This window comes from Chanos chanos, chromosome 14, assembly GCF_902362185.1.
Source record: "Chanos chanos chromosome 14, fChaCha1.1, whole genome shotgun sequence".
Classification (NCBI taxonomy): domain Eukaryota; kingdom Metazoa; phylum Chordata; class Actinopteri; order Gonorynchiformes; family Chanidae; genus Chanos; species Chanos chanos.
In genome coordinates, this window is record NC_044508.1 from 9161798 (window position 1) to 9182924 (window position 21127).

Consider the following 21127-nt stretch of genomic DNA (forward strand, 5'->3'; position numbering starts at 1 on the left):
TGTGTGTGTGTGTGTGTGTGTGCGTGTGTATGTGTGTGTGTGTGAGTCTGTCTGTGTCTTTGTCTGTATGTGAGTATCTGAGCACATGTATTTGTGTGTGTGTGCGTGTGTGTGAGTTTGTGTGTAAGCCTAGTCTAGTCTTTGACAGAATGACAGGGGCTATTATGATTGACAAGCAGTGTCAGAATCATTTACATGTCCTCAAGAGATGAGTTTAATCACATACAGCTGTACAAAAGTGTGTGTGTGTGTGTGTGTGTGTGTGTGTGTGTGTGTGTGTGTGTGTGTGTGTGTGTGCGCGCGCGCTGCTACTGCGTTTCAAAACCAATGAGTTCAGCATGCCTAACTTTCCAAAGGCGCTTGACTTTGACTTTTTAAGGCTGATTCCTCACATAACCTAAGCAAATTTCTTTTTAAGTGCTCAGTCATACTTCAGCAAATCAATACATTATTGATGATATCTTCATTATTTATGACATCACAAAGACCTCACCTTTCAAGCTATACCTGTGCAGAAAGTTTGATTGATTTCAGGGGTAGCTCAACCTTGACATCCAACTGTGAGATTTCTGCAGTATGTTTAGGTATAGGAGTTTATTGTGAGCTTTTTTTTTACTAGGTGCTTACTCTTTGCCCTTTCATCACGGGTTCCATATAAAGTAATACAGTGTAGCGAAGCTGATTTGTTTTGTGTTGTTAACTAAAGAACGGTGATGGCTATTTGCCGAAAACATATTTGCTCAATAACTTCAAACACTCGGTCCAGCGTAGAGAGGGGTGAAGAGGCGAGAGGTTCAGACAAAACGAGTAAGGTTCCTGGCACAGAGAAACATGCAAAGCACATGGGCCTTGAGGTGAAAACTCACTGCTTCCACCAAGACAGGGCAAAAGACAAAAAGGGTTACTCACGATATTCTTCAGGGTCGAAAGAGAGACAAGGAGCATGACAGAGAGAGAGAGGGGAAGAAATACAATTAAGTACTTAAGGCTTCTAAATCGCAAAAATAAAAAAAACCAAACAAAACAAACAAAAAATATGACAAAAAGAAAACAAAAACTTTAACAAGGTGTCAAGAGACAATGTGACATTAGTTAATATAGTTTACACTCAGGTTTCTGATCACTGACCATGTTTTGTATTCCTTTACAGATTAAGATACTGTGTTATACTAAAGATTAAGAGGCTGTGTTCTACTAAATCTGAGAAATGTAACACGAATTTCAGCATGAAGAAAGGTGGAGTAAGGAAAAAGTGGAATATAGGGCATCTTTGGAGGAGTACAAAACAGGAAGAGGAGGTTATAAATATACACACAGCTCCTGGCAAATTAAGTAGAGATATGATCAGATAATTACTCTAAATTGCATGGTTAAAATAATTTATACTGTAATCTGCTGAATTACTCAAGAAAATCAGTCTAAACTGATTTCTAATGGATTACCATCAGATTCAATAACTGGGGTTTCGGTGTCTAGTTGGGATGTTTGGGCTTGGGGATCTAGACTAAAAGCCCTATATACTGATTAAAAAATATGCAGGGGTTCAGATGTCACTTCAAGCATTTATAACAGAGAGGATCCACATGCATGTAACACCGTTGAAATCTTTTCAAAATGTACAGGTTTGACCTGAGAGCAAAAAACTTTTAAAATGCATTAAAATAATACCATTCCAATACCATTTTTTTTTTTTTTTACCTTCAGTGACTTTCCAGTCTTGGTTTGTTGATTTTAGCTAATTAGATTCACTTAACTAAGCTAACAGAGATTCACATCGTAACATAATATATTTGTGTTCCATGTCAAGCTCATCTAACGCTAGCTAAATTTCTAGAAAATTGAAAGCTACTACTGGGAATGAGTCGGCAGAGGACATGTACCTACAAATGTTTAGTCAGATTTGAGGTTTAATCCCAGAATGTAGACAGGATATGTTCTTTCTGTCTGCACAAATTACAGCTCCTCCTCTGTGCTAGCGTAAGGTAAAAATAACCACATTTTTCTAGCATCTGAAATGTGTCATGTCCTTTTGGATAGAGAGTGAAACAAAATGGGCCGAGACAAGCACTCCTGAATCTGGTCTGCCTGAATCCGTTGGTTAATGGTGACATTTTATAGTCAGAGGCACTGAGTGTACAATCGGGCACTTCAACTAGGTCGTTACTCCATTATGGTGGCGTGTTAGCATGTGCAGACATGTTGATGAGTGATTATTATCTCAAAATACACTAAAGTACTCTAAAATGTATTGTACATGACTCACAAGTAACTGTAATCAAATTATGCATTTTTATGTTCAAGTATCGTGAACTGGTTACAAGTACTTCATTTCTGTGATCGTATTACTTAATCCAGATTACTAGTAATCCACTAGTACCTAATGCTCTATTCCCACATGCACATATGTGCACACCAACATACATATACACACACACACATACACACATGCACGCGCACACACACATGCACGCGCACACGCACACACACATGGGCACACAGAATTAGGCGTGTGGGGGCAGTAATTACCTCCTCCTCCAGACAGGTGGTAATTAAGCAGTCAGAAGAACAAGAGGTTTTACATTCAGGGAATAATGAAGATCCTACTGAGAGGAACCCTCGGTCTGAGAGGACCACAAAGACACTCATACTCAAAGCACCTCCCAGAATGTCCACCCACACTGTGCTGGTAGGAGGGGGTCTAAACAGTCCTCCCATCACCCCCCTTAACACTAGCAGACACAGGTTCTTAAAAGAGCTTCATACTCACGCTTGCATTGTGGTGGTTGCAGTCTGAAAACTGAACATGTTCTCCTTGGGAAACCAACTGTTCGACTGGTCCACTGGAAAAACGGAAGTAATATAAAAAAAAGGTTAGCATTGGGGAAAACATACAAAATACCAAATAAAGAAGTAAACTTTGAAAACCACAAACATACCACCACAAAGCAGTTTCCTCATTTCTTACAAATGTGGGACATCACTCAAGCTATGGGACAAAACACGTTGGTGCTATATATTTTTGGTTTCACTTTTTAGATGGATATCGAGAGGTGGGGACATGAATATGGAATGTGACTAGAGTAAGATTTAGGGTTCGACTGAAGTTGTGCTGAGTCACAACTTGATAAATCTTCAACAACTGAGGTAGCCAGCACAGCCACACAGGAGAAAAGATGAAGAACTTCTCTTCTCTCATTTCTCACCCCTTCCCTCTCTCCCTGCCTATTTCCTTACCTCGATCTTCAGTAGAGGACACACGGTCCTCGCTGCACATCCTTTCTAGTTGTTTCCGCTGTTTGCCTGCCCCATTATGAGGTGAAGTCTCCAAGTCGAGAGAACGTTGGCTCGTACAGGGCGGCCGGACACAGCTCCCACAGTTGGGCATGCAGTCCTCCCTCGACGTACTTCTCCTCCCACCCCACTCTCCACGGATGTTGTGGGCGCTCCCTGAGTTCTGAAGCGGCTGGCTGCTGTGGGCGTGGCCGCTGTTGCCGTGACGACGGTCACCGCCCCGACGGTGTTCATTATCACGCCGACGGTCGCCACGACTTTTCAGAACCTCGAGCTCCAGGCTCTCCTCGCTCCCCCGGTTCCCCAACATGCCTCCCTCGCGGGTGATGGTGTAAACGTGAGCTGGCTTGACGGAGGTGGTCTGACCGCACTTACGCTGCTGTTGCTGGTGGTGTTGATCTTCAGAGGACAGGCTACGTTCCACGGAGAGACGACGTTTGGAGGTGGACGCCAAAGAGAGGGGCAGGCTGCCCGGACGAGGCTGTTCCTGGGTGGGCTTGGGTATGGGCACTGGACGGAGGATGCTATTGTTGTCGTGGAGACGACGGATGTCTGGAGAGTCAGATTCAGGGCCTATGAAGGTGTTTGACAACAAATGATCTAGAGATAGAGAGAGATGGAAGCAGGGAAGAGAGCAGATAGAGAGAGAGAGAGAGAGAGAGAATGATGGAGGAAGAAAAAGAATGACACATGATGTGGATAGTGGCAGGAGGCAGTGTTGGGAGACAATGAGAAATTGAGAAAAGAGAGTTAAACGATTTGGCAAGAGTTCTTTGAATACGAGAAAGCCAAAAATGCTCTTCCCTAATGAAAGAAAAATGGAAGGCACAACCAAATGAGAAGGTTGTGATCAAATACAATGGAGAGTCAATTCAGGGGGCAAAGTTAATGGCCAGTGCTTGGCATGAAAGTTTAAGAACAGTGACGGCATTTTATACGTGTCAGTCAAGCATTTCAAAAACTATAAAACAAAGGATCAAAGAAGCTTAAATGAACTATAAACAGAGTGAAAAGTGGACAAAGCTTGTGTGTGTGTGTGTGTGTGTGTGTGTGTGTGTGTGTGTGTCTAACCTGATCCGATGCGGTTGTCTGGATGTGTATGTGACAAATATTCTCCAAATGCTCTGGCTGCTCTGCAGAGAGACAAAACACACACACACACACACACACAAGACACAGAATGAATCATCAACATCAAGTCATTACGAATACACTATCAATAGCCTACAATTCTTAAAAAAAACCCTTAAAATAAAACACAAGTGAGAAGACTTGGAAGTCTCTCCTCTTCTCTACCTTCCTACTCCTTTACCTCCATTTTTAACAGAAAGTCAGGAGGTCACAAAGACATTATTGTTAAACTATAGTGTGGACTAGCTGTACTGCTATATGACTTAAACCATGGCAGTGTTTCAGAGTCACTCTCATAGTGTGCCATAAGTGGGGCATGACTCATTTATTAGGTGCCACTCTTCACTGCTGTTTCTCAGATGCTCAGTTTGCTTTTCTGCTCTAGTAACATCTACAACAGCTGCAGTCAAAGACACCACTCAAAAGCATTTTCTTTGTGACTAAATCACACTACAAGCATTTTAGCACATAGACAGAGGAAATTTTGCAGCAACAGTCAAGACATGACCACAAGCCAATTTCATACGAATCCTTTTGATCTCTTTTTTTATTAAAAAAAAAAAAAGAAAGAAAGAAAGAAAGGAAAAAGAGAAAAACAAAATAGCTATGGGAAAAGATGTGAGAACTCTCTTTGCTAAGTGGTTGAATATGACTTTATCCCAAGCTTAGGGCAGCTGAAGAAGAGGTACTGGGAATGTAGGTTTAAAACTGTTTTAAACACTCCCTAAATTCAATACACACTCAACCGGTCGATGATTACAGAGCATCGTGAGCCCCTTGTTGTATAAACTCTCACCCTGTTACTGCTTACTATAGCAGAGGCAAGCCATCAAGACCCTTGACACATACACCATAGAGAGCATTCCAGCAGAAAATTAGCTGACTTAGCAAACACAAAAGAAAACAAACCTTTCACAAAACACAGCCATGTGCTATTACCCATGACTGAAACCGAATCGTTTCATAGGAAAAGGGATCATGTCCCATATCCTCCCCAGTTTAACCCTGTTAAGAGCAAATCAGAGAATAAAGTTGAGACACTAAGAAACTCCCACAGGTTCCATGCCACAAAACAAAGCAGGCTTGTATCGACTAGGTTATTGCTGCTGTATGTGCAGGTGAAATTATTTAGAATGAAAAAAATGTACCTGTGCTACACTCCTGCATATGATCTAAGTTTTAATTTATTTTTGACAGAGTTTTAGACAGAGTTTTAGACTTTTAGAGACTTTATAGTCTGGATTATGCTTGCTTTTGTTTACAGAAAAGTTTGTTTGATAAAGTAGAAGTGGAGAAAACTCCATCCATAAATGAAGGATTCACATTTAACCGCTGTCGAAGCAACTGTCTACATGGACATGACTCATATACAAGGGTCACCTCAGAGGGCAAAGCATTGGGGATGCACTCCTAAGGCTGGATGACATCATCAAACGTCTTGGAATAACAAGGCTGCCTTGCTCTCGCTTGGAAATCCATGGGCAACGAGGTGACTCAAACCTTTAATGATAGCGCTAATGGCAAATTGGCTCTCATTTTGAGCCATTTTTGAAAACCAAACAAAATAGTTTCTGAGTCACCCCAGTTCACTGAACAAACAGGTGCTGAGACTAACAAACACAAAAATAATATCAACTTATTAAACATCAAATGTAACAATACATCTTATAACACCATGCCACGTAGTCAGCATAAGATCAATACATACTCTGAGTTTTTTCACTTTGGACGTCAGATGGTTTATATCGGCTCTCGGACAAACTCAAAGTGTATTCCAGGGGCACTTGCTCACTCACTGTTCTCCTGACAGTCTACCAGAAACCCATACAGTGACGGGATAAGTCACGGTCGGGGGAAGCCTAGAGGACATGATAAAGTGATGCTTTGCCAGGGATTTAAACTACATGAAAATGACACCAGAATTCATCTAAACAAATGTCCCTAGACTGGTGGGGTTTTTTTGGGTTTTTTTTCATTTATCACAAAACTTTGTTTGAACTGATCACATTCTGTTGTTTTATCAATATTTGTACCTGTGCTCAATAAAACATTAAAAAACAAAAAGGATTTCAATAAAAATGAGTAGCAATTAGGCAACAAATATGTGTGGTACTCAAGCAGCTAGCTATGCAGCAATGCAAGCTGCTTATCTAAGTAAATTCCTCTAAACTAAACTATCTACTGGTGTGGTTAATTAAAACTACCTCTCTATAGCAGTCTCAACTGACAAACTTTTAATGTCTTTTCAAATGTCCTGTGACACATGACTGATCATGTGGAATGAAAAAATGTCATCTCTAGGCTTCCATAGCAACATGTCCTCTAAATTTATTCACATAATGTCGTATCCTGTGAACACATCCACATAATGTTGAGATTCTCTTTTCCTCCCTGTACTGCCCCAGTTGGGCAGATCATATGATTCTTATATCACTAAAAACACTAGAATATCTAAAATTTCTGATATGGCCTAAAAATGATGTCACAACCCTTTCTGGCTCCATTTTTTTTATTTCCTCAAAAGTTTTGTTTACTAGCACTTACTATATGTGTGTGTGTGTGTGTGTGTGTGTGAGAGAGTGAGTGAGTGAGAGTGAGAGTGAGAGAGAGAGAGAATGGGGGGTAGAAATTTCTCCTCCTACCACAAGCATTGCATCATCAATATACAACAAATCTCCAATATACCCTGTGTATAAGCTCTAAGAATGTTGTTGGAATGACATGGCATAGGTGTATCCATATGTTTTGACAAACGAGGTGTCCTTATAAGTAATGTATATCATTATTGCATATGGAATATTGTTGGTCCTTGCGATGTATCACAGTATCTCAAAGGTATTTCTAAAATTCAGATCATATTTTTCAGTTCATCATCTTCTGGTTACACATAATGCCAAACGAATTGCTTTCTGTACTGCTTCATAGCACACTCCCTTACAAATAAAGAGGAAAAATATATATGCAATCTGTCTTACTCAGCTTCTCTCTCATACAGTCACTGTTGATGATAATACTTTCCCACACACAAACATTTCTCCTGGAGGCAAATTACCTCATGCGCGCACACACGCACACACACACACACACAGTGTTGATTAACACTAAATCACACACACACCTACACCCACATACACACAATACATACATCGCATAGACACCTCTCTATGTCTCCATTTCTTTCACACACACACACACACACACACACACACACACACACAAATAGACAAACAAGCAATATCTGCCATTTCAACCCAGAGACACACAAACACACACACACACACACAAATGGACAAACAAGCAATCTCTACCATTTCAACCCAGAGACACACAAACACACACACACACACACACAGACAAGCAAGCAATCTCTGTCATTTCAACCCAGAGACACACATATACACACACACACACACACACACATGTGCATGCACACACACATGTGCCAAGCCGCATCCAGGGGCTGTCTCGGCAGATCCCTGGGGAGGCTGTGGAATGGAATTGCTCTGTTGTTGGTGTGTGTCCATACTCGCCTGCGTCGACACTCTCAATAATTAAATACAGGGTCGCACGTGCCTCTCCCTCTCTACTGTAAAAACTTCACTAACAGATTGTAAAAGGAGCAGATCCTCCCCTTTTCTTATCTCTCCTCCCTCTTTGCCCTGTCTAAACCTCAAAAAGACAGCATTTTTTTTTTTAAAAAAAAGGAAAAAACATGGAAAAACACCTGCCAAAAGACCTACATGCCTCATAGAGGGACAAAACGCAAAGGCCCAAGGAACTAATGGGTTAAAACAGGAAATCACTGATTTTGGGAACTGAACCATAAACATGAACACTCGCATAAATGCAAGACCTGTAGGCTCAGAGGAAGCAAGCAGTAAATAAATGAAGACATTCACATCAAAATTAAATAACATGAAATACAGAACAAATCTAATACAGAGAAACTGACGAGATACCTACATTTTGTAATCTCTATTGATCCCTCTGTTTTTCTGGCTTTGATGTGTTGTGCTCCAGTTGCATTAAACTACTCCCTTGTAAGCTGCACAAGAATAAAGCTATTATCCTGTATTAACACTAAGACACTGTTTGTCTTTCTCTTTTTCTTTCTTCCCTTCTTTCTTCAAAACATGAATAATACATAAAAGATGAGCTGTGTGGGATAAAAGAGGCTCACTTCTACCTGGTCTTTCTCTCTCTCTCTCTCTCTCTCTCTCTCTCTGCCTCTCTTTAGTGTTGTCTGGCTGAGAGAGTGTGTAGTGTGTAGCTTGTATTGGGCCTCTGGGAATATCCTGCATGTTTCTGGCCATGTGACAAAAAGAGAGAGAAAAAGAGAGAAAGGAATGTGTGTGTGTGTGTGTGTGTGTATGTGTGCATGTTGGGGGGGGGGGGTTAAAAAAGGGACGAAAGAGTGGGATGAAGAAAGAGACAGGGGAGGAAACAGGAAGTAACACAGAGAAGATGCGGCAAGGATGAAAATAGAAAGAGGGGGAAGAGGAAGGCACATTAGAAACGGATAAATGTGGAGGGGGTTTATAAATGAGTGCGTGTGTGTGTGTTGTTTTTTTTTTACTCAACTGCACAGCATTTGCTGCATTTCCAAGATGCCTTCTTTTCAGCTAAAGGAGACTAAGTACACGCTGGATGAGCAAACGCATGTGTTTGCATCCCATAGATGTATAGTCTAAACACGAACCGCCCCGGGGGATTAATGAACTTCAGCAACTGTATGTGCAAAATATCATAATGCTAACACACATGACACATGAAAAGGAGACACATGAACATCCTGGGGCTTTTAAAGTCCTGTTCAGCCCACATGTGTGCGCACAGTTATACAGAGATTACCAAGGAGAGAGTGTTCTTTCTGCTCTGGGTGTCTTAGTGGAAAAGCTTTACTGTGTTGGGGTTAATTTGGAAAACGACAGCACACTTTGTCCTGGGGATGTACGGCATGACCCCTTTCTCAAAGCTACTGTGTGCCTGTTCTTCCACACTTCTTTTCTTTTCTCTTCTCCAATGCTGTTTTCTCAGTCTTTCTCGGTCTATGTTATGGCTCCTTTTGTAATTTAGTAATTGTGTCAATACATGTTGAACTACCAAACACAAAAAGGGTTCTCTCTCTTTCTTTCTTTCTTTCTTTCTTTCTCTCTCTCTATCTATTTATGTATTTCATCAGTCTCTTGACTCCTTTCCAAATTCTCTCCTTTCCCAAAAATCATTTATATGTTTTAACAACCCACACACTGGGGGACTAGAAATATCCTTATTTTACTTATATTGTGTGTTCAAGTCTGGTAGGATTGTGTAACTGTGAATTTCCTCCTACTTGGAAACTAATTGCAGAACTGTCAATTTTTTTAATATTGTGCCTATGCGGCATTGCTAAATTGCTACAATACAACAGATACAATAGATAACGTACACACAATAGATTACATAACTTACAATAAAGCAAGTTAACAAGGTACTATTCCTTCATAAATTACTCAAAAATCGTTGCTTACCTGCTCTCATTAAGTTCTTACATAGCTATTACATACCACACACTTAAGACACAGAAATGATTGATCTTGTCAGTTGTACTAATATTGACTGGATGTACAGGTTCCATGGGTAAAGAGTTTCACGGGAGAAGTTTAACTAAAACAGATTACAATATGACTTAAGTTTCATTTACATTCAGTTCAAGTGATACAGTGTGCATTCAACTGCTTTGTTAAATTATCACAAAATAAATACAACAGTGTTATAAAAACATGACTAAAAAAGAAAAAGAGAGAGGGTGGGGAGAAAGAGAGAGAGAGATCATACTGTGAAATTTAATAAAAACTGCTACTGTGGTATGTCTGCCATAGGAGGCATTATGAGGTCCTGATCTCATGGCATCACCTCTGGTGCACACCCAATAGCCACAGAACAATAGTGCTATTGCAGTAATTATACTTCTCATGAGAATCACTCTGTTCTTAGCCTCTCAGCTCAGCAGGTTTAGACAGTGATTATAATCATTATAGCTGGTTTCTAACTAGTGAACCAGAACCACAGAGAAATCTTTCTGGGCTGGATGCAGCTTATCTGTCTAGCCCATGTTTTCTCTGTGTTAGACTGTGGTTCAGATGGCATTGAGATTTGGTTCCTGCTGCGTAATGTGTGTTTAGCAACTACAAGCTGTACCTTGGACCTGTTTTAATTTCAGAATAAGCAGTCGTGAAATTCAAGACACAGACGTCTTTCTCTCAGTCAATTCAAGCTAACCGAATAAGGATCGCTCTAAGACCAATACGTCGAGTGGCAATGACATTGCTGTAGTTCACTAACAACACACAAATTCAAAGAGCATCTGTAACTGGGCAACACAGTTCATGTGTGTGGCTGAAGATTTGAACATGAACACTGCAAAACACTTATATGCCATCAAATGCTGCTCCATGGAAACGGGTCCAGAACTGTGCAATATACAGTCTTTACATCTAGTTATACCAGCTCCTCAGAAATTCAGAGGATGTTTCAAAATCACCTGGGAATTACATGAGTTTTCTCCCTGTGTACAGTATACATTGCATAAAAGAAATACATTTGTCTTATTTTAATGGGACTAACTGTTCCCTGTCTCTCTGGCTCATGGATAGTCTATTATTAACTGTACACAGCTACATGCCTGAGGACACCTGCGAGCCAAAGACTCAAACCAGTCATGTTTAAATTTGTAAACCTTCAAGTAGACATGCCAAGAGATTTATCCTACAGTGTCCAATGGGCATATGTAGTATTATAGGTGTTTTTTTTTTAAACTTAAAATTAGTTCATGTCATCTGTAGTTCAGCTAAGAACTTGTTTCACTTATTAACATGGTTACTAGCTTAACAACATAAGTGCAAGTTCCTGCAAGCACAAATTTCCAAAGCTAAGTGCTATGTACACAATGCTACAACTTCAATGCTTCTGTACAGAATTTTATTGGCCAGCAATATGAGCCCAGCTGATCAAATGAAAATTACCAATACAAACACAGTATTAAGTGCTGACACCAGTTATGAAGTAAACACAATATAAGTTAAATGGTTATTTGCAGAGCTAAATAAACTTACAAATTGCATGCTAACTCAGCATGCTATTTCTGCTGCTTCAGGTGAATACCATCTCTCAATGACTCTGATTCTACTGAGTACCATAGAGTTGAATTATACAGAGAAGATGGTCGTTGTCTTTCTTCATTCTTCATGTTGTTTTGCATGCTTTTTGAGCAAGAATTCCACAATGGTTCACCTTCTGAATAACTGAAAGCCTACACAAATTTTCAGAGAAGAACACAGAAACCAGGATTACAGCCCACTTTATGGCTATTTAAGAACGGTTTCCTGATGGTTCAATTTAAACACTTTGAATAAATATTTAATTAATTGTTATGTATTATATGCAATGTTGGACTGCATATGCAGAAGTGATTTCACAGTTAAAATGAATCGTGCATCTCCTATATTTTAAGATGAAGCTAGCTTGTCTATTAGAATCTGATAACTGCTCTGTTAAAGCCTCTTTATAAGTAAATGTAACTAAATGTTTCATTCCTTGTGATTTTAAAAAAAAAAAACATTCTAGAACCCCCTGAGGAACGCTTTTGAGAAGGTACGTGTGTTTGCTTTCTAAGAATAGTCCTAGCCTTAATCAGAGAGAACACTGAGAATAAGAGATGGCAAGATAGGAGCACCCCTGCTGGTAAAGTATCTGAGATATCTGATGATGCTGGAGGACTTAAGGTGGTTAAATGTAGCCTGAGATGTCTTTTGAATGGATGCCACAAGTGTCAGAAATGCTAAGCCTCCTCTTGTGGTTGACAAAGAGAATGAGAGTGAATTTAGTCTTTGCAAAGGAGGAAAGGATTAGAGCAGATTAAGAAAGTAACCTGACACACAAGGTTCCTATTCTCACCATAGAACTAAGACCAAGCCACTATTTTTTGTCCCAGTCAAACTGGGATGTACTATCGCTATTTAGAACACACCCAAACAGGTCTCTCTCCAAAGAATATAACTGAACAGCAATCTAAAGTAAATCCTGATAAAATTTAGATTTAGGGAGGAGAGGGAGACAGAGAGAGAGAGAGGCAGTTTACAGATTTATTGACTTTGAGCCAGCATATCGCATTAAGATGGAAAGATCGACTCCATTTCGAAATGGTTTGCATGGCAATGATATAATTGGATACATTTTCCTTTTAGATAGTCTAAAAGCATTTGCTTTTGAAAAGTTCTTTGCCAAATGATTTTTAACAGACCTGAGAAATTTAATCAGCATCCCTCTTCCTCTCCTGCTGATGAAATGTAAGTTAAGTGTAGATAACAGAGCCTATTGTGAAAGAGTCAGAGTCAATAAAAATAAAAATAAAAATAAAAATGTTTGGCTGCTGAGAGAATCACACAGTCACAGCAAGATGATATAAGAGATATAGCATACATATATTGTATTATGGTGCATACATGGCTTTTTCTACATGTGGTCATTTTACATTTTTACAATCTCTCTCTCTCTCTCTCTCTCTCTCTCTCTCTCTCTCTCTCTCTCGCTCTCCCTTTGTAAGTAAAGTGTACAGTTCTACCCCACTTGTATTTTTGACTATTCTTGCCCAGTTATACTTCTTTTGTGCAGTGAATTGCTGCTAAGACACTGCAGGTAGGGTTCCACAACCCAGAACATTCCAAACGAACGAGCGATGTCAAACGTACAACCACGACTACTCTTTGCACCAGTAATGCCGTAGCCTAATTAGGGGGACCAGAGGTTGAGCCTGGTAGCAGTGCAGTGTGTATCATGTAAAACTAGTTATTCTTTGTAACACTTCGACACCATATCGCAGCATAAAAGGTGAATAGTTTCACATAAAAATACCAAACAAAGCTACCTGTCCCATACCGAGTCAATTAAACAAGACAAATCTTTAGTTACGCAGATGACACCGACAATAAGTCTTTCGTTACCACTCAGTCAGCACTGTTTCACAAATCGCAGTTCTCGGTAGTGCTTGTTGTCCAAAAACGTAAACGATGGTTTATGGAATACATGTGATGGTAACAATAAATAAGTATAATAGTTCATTGAACAGCTAGTGTCTGCATCTCGCTCGCATATCATTGACCAAGAGCGGACGAGCGCGATATACTCATAAGCCAGCAACTAGAGCGCTCGAGGGCACTCACCTAACTTTTGCGGCAACCGAAGACATCGCGTCATTTCTTAAATTCTTCCTCTTAGACACGGCAGTTCCCATGCTGAAGAGGAAACAGCACAGGAACAAAAATAGCGCATTCCACTCGTCAGTTCTACAGAAGAAGAGAGAAATACACACTATAAGTATAAAATAATCGTCCACGTAGAAGAGGAGGGATAGTAAGCGCTCCTTCTGTTATCTCCGCATCGAAGTGTTACGATCAAGTGCGCATGTTAAGTCTTTTCTGTTCCACGTGTAGACATTTTCGGCGCCGTGATGTAGTGTAACAGTACAGCTGCACTCTGTATATGATGGAGAGACGACCACGGCTATGCTGAGAGTGAAATGCTCTCTCTCTCTCTCTCTCTCTCTCTCTCTCTCTCTCTCTCTCTCTCTCTCTCTCTCTCTCTCTCTCTCTCTCTCTCTCTCTCCCTCCCTCCCCACGCTCATCCAAGGAAAACGACACAGGACAGGAAGGAAACTAGTGCCAAATAAGGAAAGTCAACTTGCTCATTCTCAAAGTGACTTCATTTCAATGAGAAGGTTAAAATGAACAGAAGTGGGCAAAAGTGATGGGTTGGCCTTATAAACACATCACAACAAACCCTCTGTTCTTGCCCAATTATTTAACTAAGATGATATTCAGGGAGTCCCATTAATGAAAGTGTCTGTCAAATAGCATGGACTAAGTAGCTGAAAAACCTGAAATGTAAATCTATTTAGACATCGTACACACCTTACACTCTTATACACATCAGGCCTGCTTGAGAAAATCCATTCTGCAGAGGTGCACAGTTGTAATGCTTAAGATATGCACAGAATGTTCTTTTTATTTAGTTGTTGATTTGTTTTGGCATGGGTAAGGCAAAATAAATTAGATGATTAAATCCACTTCAAGACCGTTTGGCACTGTTGCCTACTGTATTTTCAGTGTGTACCTTTGTCCCTTTATCTTTATTGACCAGAGTTTCTGTGTTTCCTGTATGTGTTTATTCTCAGCCGCATCTTCTCTTATTCTTTTTCTTAACATCTGTGGTGGAAGATGACTTCTCACACAGGAACCTCATCCACTCTGGTCAAGATCTTATCAGCAATGTAACGTTAAGACAAAAAAGTTTATGTCACCAGCAGTGGGTTGTGACCGCATATAACAGTCACAAACAAAATCATATACACCCAAATACAAAATCTCTGGACACTGAGGGATGTAAACTGTGAACACTGGGCTTTAAACTCAAAACATCAACATATTGTGATGTCCCTCAACTGATATCCAGAAACAAAGAAAGAAAGAAAGAAAAGAAGAAAATTCTTAATGCACTCAAAATAAAATTAAGTTGATTTTTTTTTTTTTTACCCTAGTTTCGTGTTGTCTTAGGGCTTGGATTTCAGCCATTTCTGAGGCAGAGAAGGAGCCTCCTGGCCATGGCTACTGTATGCATGTGATAAGGTTTGTCAAGTGCAGTCAGGATGTGGTTTGGCCTGCAATGCCAGAAATGAGTCATGATACATGCTCATGAAAAATCAGCCACTGGTGGAAAGCATCTATATTTCAAACACACTCTACCGAGTCAAGGGAAGATACCATAAATTAGTAAAAAGGAAAAAAGTACATATTTTTTTCTTGTCATAGTATTTTTGATTTATTGTGAATTATCGGTATTGGGCAGGTGTTACTTTTATTTCAGAAATAATGATGATATGGTTTTATTTTTGCTGAATATTGTTTTACCATGTTAAGGTCAGTGGTACCACATAAAACTGTTTTCATTTTTGTCATCAGAGGGCCAAAAAAAAAAAAAAATACAGTGAATTGCACTTCCTTTAATACATGAGCTTAAATTATGTTGAGATTACATTATCACAGTTACTCATTAATGAATAAAAATATAAGTACATGAAAACAACCAAAGAAAAAATGATCAGTTATAACAGATACTAATGTTTGTGCCAAACATAGGGTAAATATGTCTTGTTTGTGGCTCAACTGTTGCATAATATCCAAAGACATTATCTATAAACATTGACAGGTGATTAAATGGAAATATTTACATTAAATAGTATTTATGAAGTGAAACATCGGCAATAAAGTAACAACTGTTCAGATCACAAGTAAGAAATATACAATGCTACAGCTATTAAAAGTATTTTCCAAGACAGTAAAACCTGGTGTATATAAACCACACTGATCGTTATCACACTCAGAATGAAAATTCAAAACTCAAGGTGAAAATAAGTGCGTGTTTACTTATGGCAAATGTTGCAATTTTGAAACTATAGCTGGTCGTTAATTTGCACGAACGCTGACAGGAAGCAGTAAAATAAAATCCCAACAGTCTGGACAAATTTACGTACTCTCCCCCATGGGTGTCTGCCTGCGGAGCACTTGAGCGGAGAAAGCGTACAGAAACGGGTTAACACAACTATTAATGAAAGTCAATGCTCCAAACAATCCCGCGAGGATCTTTGTGAAGCTCAGCAGTCTGTCAGACTTCCTCAAGGCTGCAGCAATCATAAGAACATTGTTTATGTGAACAGGAATCCAGAGGAGAAAGAAAACCAGCACAATCCTAGCTACCAGTTTGGTCATCCTCTTACTGCGGAATAAAACCATGTGACTCACCTTTCTGTTGAGGGTAAAATAGGAAAAGGCAAGGATAGAGAATGGAACAACAAAAAGTGAAACAGTTTCCAGGACCAATATGCGAACTCTTTCTCCATCGTCCTTGTATTTCATGTCACAGTGGAGTAATTTATCTCTGTCTTGGAATGTTACCTGGCGTTGAAAGAGACTGTAAGAGGATAAAACTCCACTTAGAATCCACACTCCAATTAAAAGCATTAATTCTCCCTTACGTCCAAGCTTGGACCATTTCCGAGAATAAAGTACTTGCAGGTACCGATGGACACTAAGCAGAGTGACACCCAACACGCTGCTATAGATGCCCCAATAGACCAGGTAGGAAATCATCTTGCAGAGAACCAAACCAAAGATCCAACCATGGAGCAATGCTTTGATCCACAAAGGCAAGGAAAGCAACGTCAGAAGATCTGATATAGCCAAGCTAAACATCACCTTTAAGGTAAAGTTTCCATTTTTGAGACGTTGACCAACCACCACCAGTACAGCCAGGTTACCAGGGATACCCAGACCAAAGCAAAGCCCCAAAACAGCACTGATGGCTACATTCTCTGGTGTTGCACGGTAAGGAATGGAGTTGTTGGTATTGTTATAGTGCTGCATCTTGACCAGTCACCCTCCGATCAGCAACAGCTTCACGGCAAATGATGACTCTGAGGTTTGATGATTTGCACGGAAACTAGCACAGACCACACTACAAGAAAAAAAAATTATTTCCTGGATTTAAGGTGAACTTCTGGGTGCCACTGCTGTCATTTAAAATTGGTTGCAGTTTTTATCTCAGTGTTTTTGACCGAACAAAAAGATTTGAACATTGAAAGTATGTTTATTTGTCTCTTTTTGCATGCTTTACATTGTATGCAATACGTATTTGCAAAATGACTAAGATGTGAATAAAAGGTGAACATTAAAAGTAATACTGGTCATTAATTTTAGATGTTAACTATATTTTTAAAAAGATGTAAGTGCATAATGAATATTTATTATGCGTTTGGCAGACTTTAACATAAAAATCATTTTGTTGCATAAAAATCTACTGTAACAAATGTGTTCTCCTTCAAACTATTTTATTTGGTTTATTGATCAGTTATTTGAGCAAGTGTCTATGTGGTGGGTTTTGATAGTTTTGCCAGCTTCACACCTTTACTGGTCACTTCCCTGTTTCCCTCTCTGTTGGATTTAGGATGTGTGTGTATCAGAGCACACATGACTGTATATTTGTGTGTGTGTGTGTGTGTTTTTGTGTGGTACATCTGGTACACACTGCATTCGCTTACTGCTAAGTCAAATGTCTCACAGTGTTCTGACAAGAACTATATCATTTAAAATTTTAAAACTCTGTCATTTTTCAATAAAATTTTAAACGTGTATTTTTTAGAGAGACAGACCTACATAGATTTTAAAACAATCAATAATGACTATCTTAAAGATTATCTATGATAAGTGGTTATGAAATGTTGCATTATTCAGCACATAAGGGTTTAATCATCACCACAAACTTACAAACAAACAAACAAATAAATAAATAAATTAGTAACAAAACATTTTGAGAGTACATGGAATGTCCACGGATTAAATATATATTTTATATATTTTAAGACATACGGGGGAAAAAAACACATTGAGGAACTTTTTGGGTCATTGTGCTACTGAAGGTCAAAAGAAATGTCTTTTACATCTCCACTCCATCAGGTGCTGAGCTGACAGAATGCTAGAGAGTTCTCATGAAGTGCTGAGTAACACTTTTTTTTTTTTTTAGAAAATTTCATATTTATGACAAAGCATGTTTTCCAATAGCATTCTAGCATTATGTCTTCTATGGTATCCAGCGTACAAAGTATTCTAGAAAGTGTAATGAATAATGCAGTTGCCCGACTCAATATAAAACTCACACTAGTTCCTGAACTCCATTTTAACAGCATTGTACTTTACAGTCAACTTGCTACTAAAATGACTCACATCGAATTATAGAATGTAGACAACCTATGCACGCATACTTTATCTATACACAGTTTCTGCTGTTAGTCACAATGTTGGAGGAAACGTACATCATCTTTGCAACTGACACAACATATGTGCCACGTTTTCACAAGTGCCAAGCTGACAGTGAGGAAATCCTGTATTTTTTTTTCCCCCTTTACCCTTTCAACATTATGCTTGTGTAAGTGCATAATGAATATTTTTTATGCGTTTGGCAGACTTTAACATAAAAATCATTTTGTTGCATAAAAATCTACTGTAACAAATGTGTTCTCCTTCAAACTATTTTATTTGGTTTATTGATCAGTTATTTGAGCAAGTGTCTATGTGGTGGGTTTTGATAGTTTTGCCAGCTTCACACCTTTACTGGTCACTTCCCTGTTTCCCTCTCTGTTGGATTTAGGATGTGTGTGTATCAGAGCACACATGACTGTATATGTGTGTGTGTGTGTGTGTGTTTTTGTGTGGTACATCTGGTACACAATGCATTCGCTTACTGCTAAGTCAAATGTCTCACAGTGTTCTGACAAGAACTATATCATTTCAAATCTTAAAGCTATTTCATTTTTCAATAAAATTTTAACCCTGTATTTTTTTAGAGAGACAGACCTATATAGATTTTAAGACAATCAATAATGACTATCTTAAAGATTATCTATGATAAGTGGTTATGAAATGTTGCATTATTCAGCACATAAGGGTTTAATCATCACCACATGAGAAATCCAAGCAACAAATTATTAATATCTAGCTAGCTTACAACATGTAAATAAATACATAAATTAGTAACAAAACATTTTAAGAGTACATGGAATGACCACAGATTAAATATATATTTTGTATATTTTGAAGACATACAGGGGGAAAAAAACACATCGAGGAGCATTTTGGGTCATTGTGCTACTGAAGGTCAAAAGAAATGTCTTTTACATCTCCACCCCATCAGTAGCTGAGCTGACAGAATCCTAGAGAGTTCTCATGAAGTGCTGAGTAACACATTTTTTAGAAATTTCCTATGTATGACAAAGCATGTTTTCCAACAGTTATCTAACATTATGTCTTCTATAGTATTGAGGTACTTTTTGGGTCATTGTGCTACTGAAGGTCAAAAGAATTGTCTTTTACATCTCCACCCATCAGTTGCTGAGCTTACAGAATGCTAGAGAGTTCTCATGAAGTGCTGAGTAACACATTTTTTATATATTTCCTATATATGACAAAGCATGTTTTCCAATAGCATTCTAGCATTATGTCTTCTGTGGTATCCAGCGTACAAAGTATTCTAGAAAGTGTAATGAATAATGCAGTTGTCCGGCTCAATATAAAACTCACACTAGTTCCTTAACTCCGTTTTAACAGTATCGTACTTTACAGTCAACTTGCTACTAAAATGACTCACATCGAATTATAAGATGTAGACAACCTATGCACGCATAATTTATCTATACACAGTTTCTGCTGTTAGTCACAATGTTGGAGGAAACGTACATCATCTTTGCAACTGACACAACATATGTGCTACGTTTTCACAAGTGCCAAGCTGACAGTGAGGATATCCTGTATTTTATTTTTTCCCTTTTACCCTTTCAGTGTTATGCTTGCAGGTTACTGTTTTTCTTCTCAAATGGAAATGTGTTGTGATCCATTTACTTGCAACTTATGACTGCATTATTGTGACATTGTTTTGATTAATAGTACTAGTTCATGGTTCACGGTTTGGAGGAACTATAATTAGATGGCTCATCTTCACAAGATTCAATGTTGTTTTGTTCTCTCTTGGTCTCAATTGCTGACAGAAAAATCTTTTACAATGTTTTTAAACATAATAGTTCAGATTAAACATAGTTCATCTTCTAAATGCACTGTGTGTGTGTAATGTGTGTGTGTGGGTGTGTGTGTGTGTGTGCATGTGCACGTGCGCGTGTGTATGTGCGTGTGCGTGTTGTGGTGTGTGTGTGTGTGTGTGTTTGTATGTGCATGTGGCTGGGGGAGTGTGGCAGAGCAGCTCTTTGCATCATCTTCTTTGTTTTACATTTAAAATGAGAAACTCCCAAACTTTTAATTTAGCGAATACAAATTAAGAATCATGATCTAAATTCATATCTGAAATTTTAGTCGTATGCTGTAATTTACTTGGAAAGGATTAGAAAGCATTATGTATGAAATTAGTCAGCTGTATTTAAGGATGTCATATTCTAGAGCATATTCACCTCCATTCAGCACCACAGTATTGTTCAGCAAGCTCAAGATTTTGCAGCTAATATTACTTGTTAAAATTGATAAACATTACTGTTTATACTGCGAATGATCTCTTAATATGTATACTGATTTACAGGTGGGTGGGGGGTTGTGTTGATAATGCATTTTCTCAATACCAAGCAATTTATTGCCTCGCTGCTTTGTTTATTTTTCACCTCTAAGACTCTGCCCGATTCCCTCTTAAATTAAAAAAGGCATTCATATTTTTGCAGTATTCAAATATATGATTATTTTTAACCTAATGACTCTCAATTTTCTTTTTTTGGAAGTTCAACTTTGATGACCATTAAACGACGAAATATTTCTTTGGTTCAAGTCACTTGTAGAGATGCTAAGACGATCCAAAATATATAATCTTGGAGATTTGAAGATGCAACAGTAATTGCAGAGGTAATTTTGTGCAACATGTTCTTGGTGCTGTTGAATTTTATATGCTGTGAAGGGAAATTACAAGAGGAAAAAGCATCTAGATGATGTTTACTGTAAGAAAAGGCGCAAGGAAACGGAGCAATCTTGGGCCTCTATTTGCAATGACTCAGGATGTGATAAACCACTTAGAATTTTGTTTTAGATACAGATCATAATAACGGAGTTAAAGTCATCAAACTCATGTG

The 21127-nt window shown here is 38.7% G+C and overlaps 2 protein-coding genes across 2 annotated transcripts in view; both read right to left on the reverse strand.

Moving 5' to 3' along the window:
• Window positions 1-13693, reverse strand: part of nsmfb (NMDA receptor synaptonuclear signaling and neuronal migration factor b) — a 27356-nt gene extending 13663 nt beyond the window's left edge. Inside the window, exons 1-5 of the mRNA XM_030791783.1 lie at window positions 13623-13693; window positions 4363-4424; window positions 3235-3891; window positions 2768-2840; window positions 910-915 (exon numbers count right to left, since the gene is read on the reverse strand). Of these exons, the coding sequence (XP_030647643.1) occupies window positions 910-915; window positions 2768-2840; window positions 3235-3891; window positions 4363-4424; window positions 13623-13693 (869 nt within the window). The remainder of the gene's footprint in view (window positions 1-909; window positions 916-2767; window positions 2841-3234; window positions 3892-4362; window positions 4425-13622) is intronic.
• Window positions 13694-15980: 2287 nt separating this feature from the next.
• On the reverse strand, window positions 15981-16877 carry LOC115828109 (leukotriene B4 receptor 1-like). The gene has a single exon (XM_030792018.1). The coding sequence runs from the start codon at window positions 16875-16877 to the stop codon at window positions 15981-15983; it is 897 nt and encodes a 298-aa protein (XP_030647878.1).
• Between the last annotated feature and the right edge of the window lie 4250 nt (window positions 16878-21127).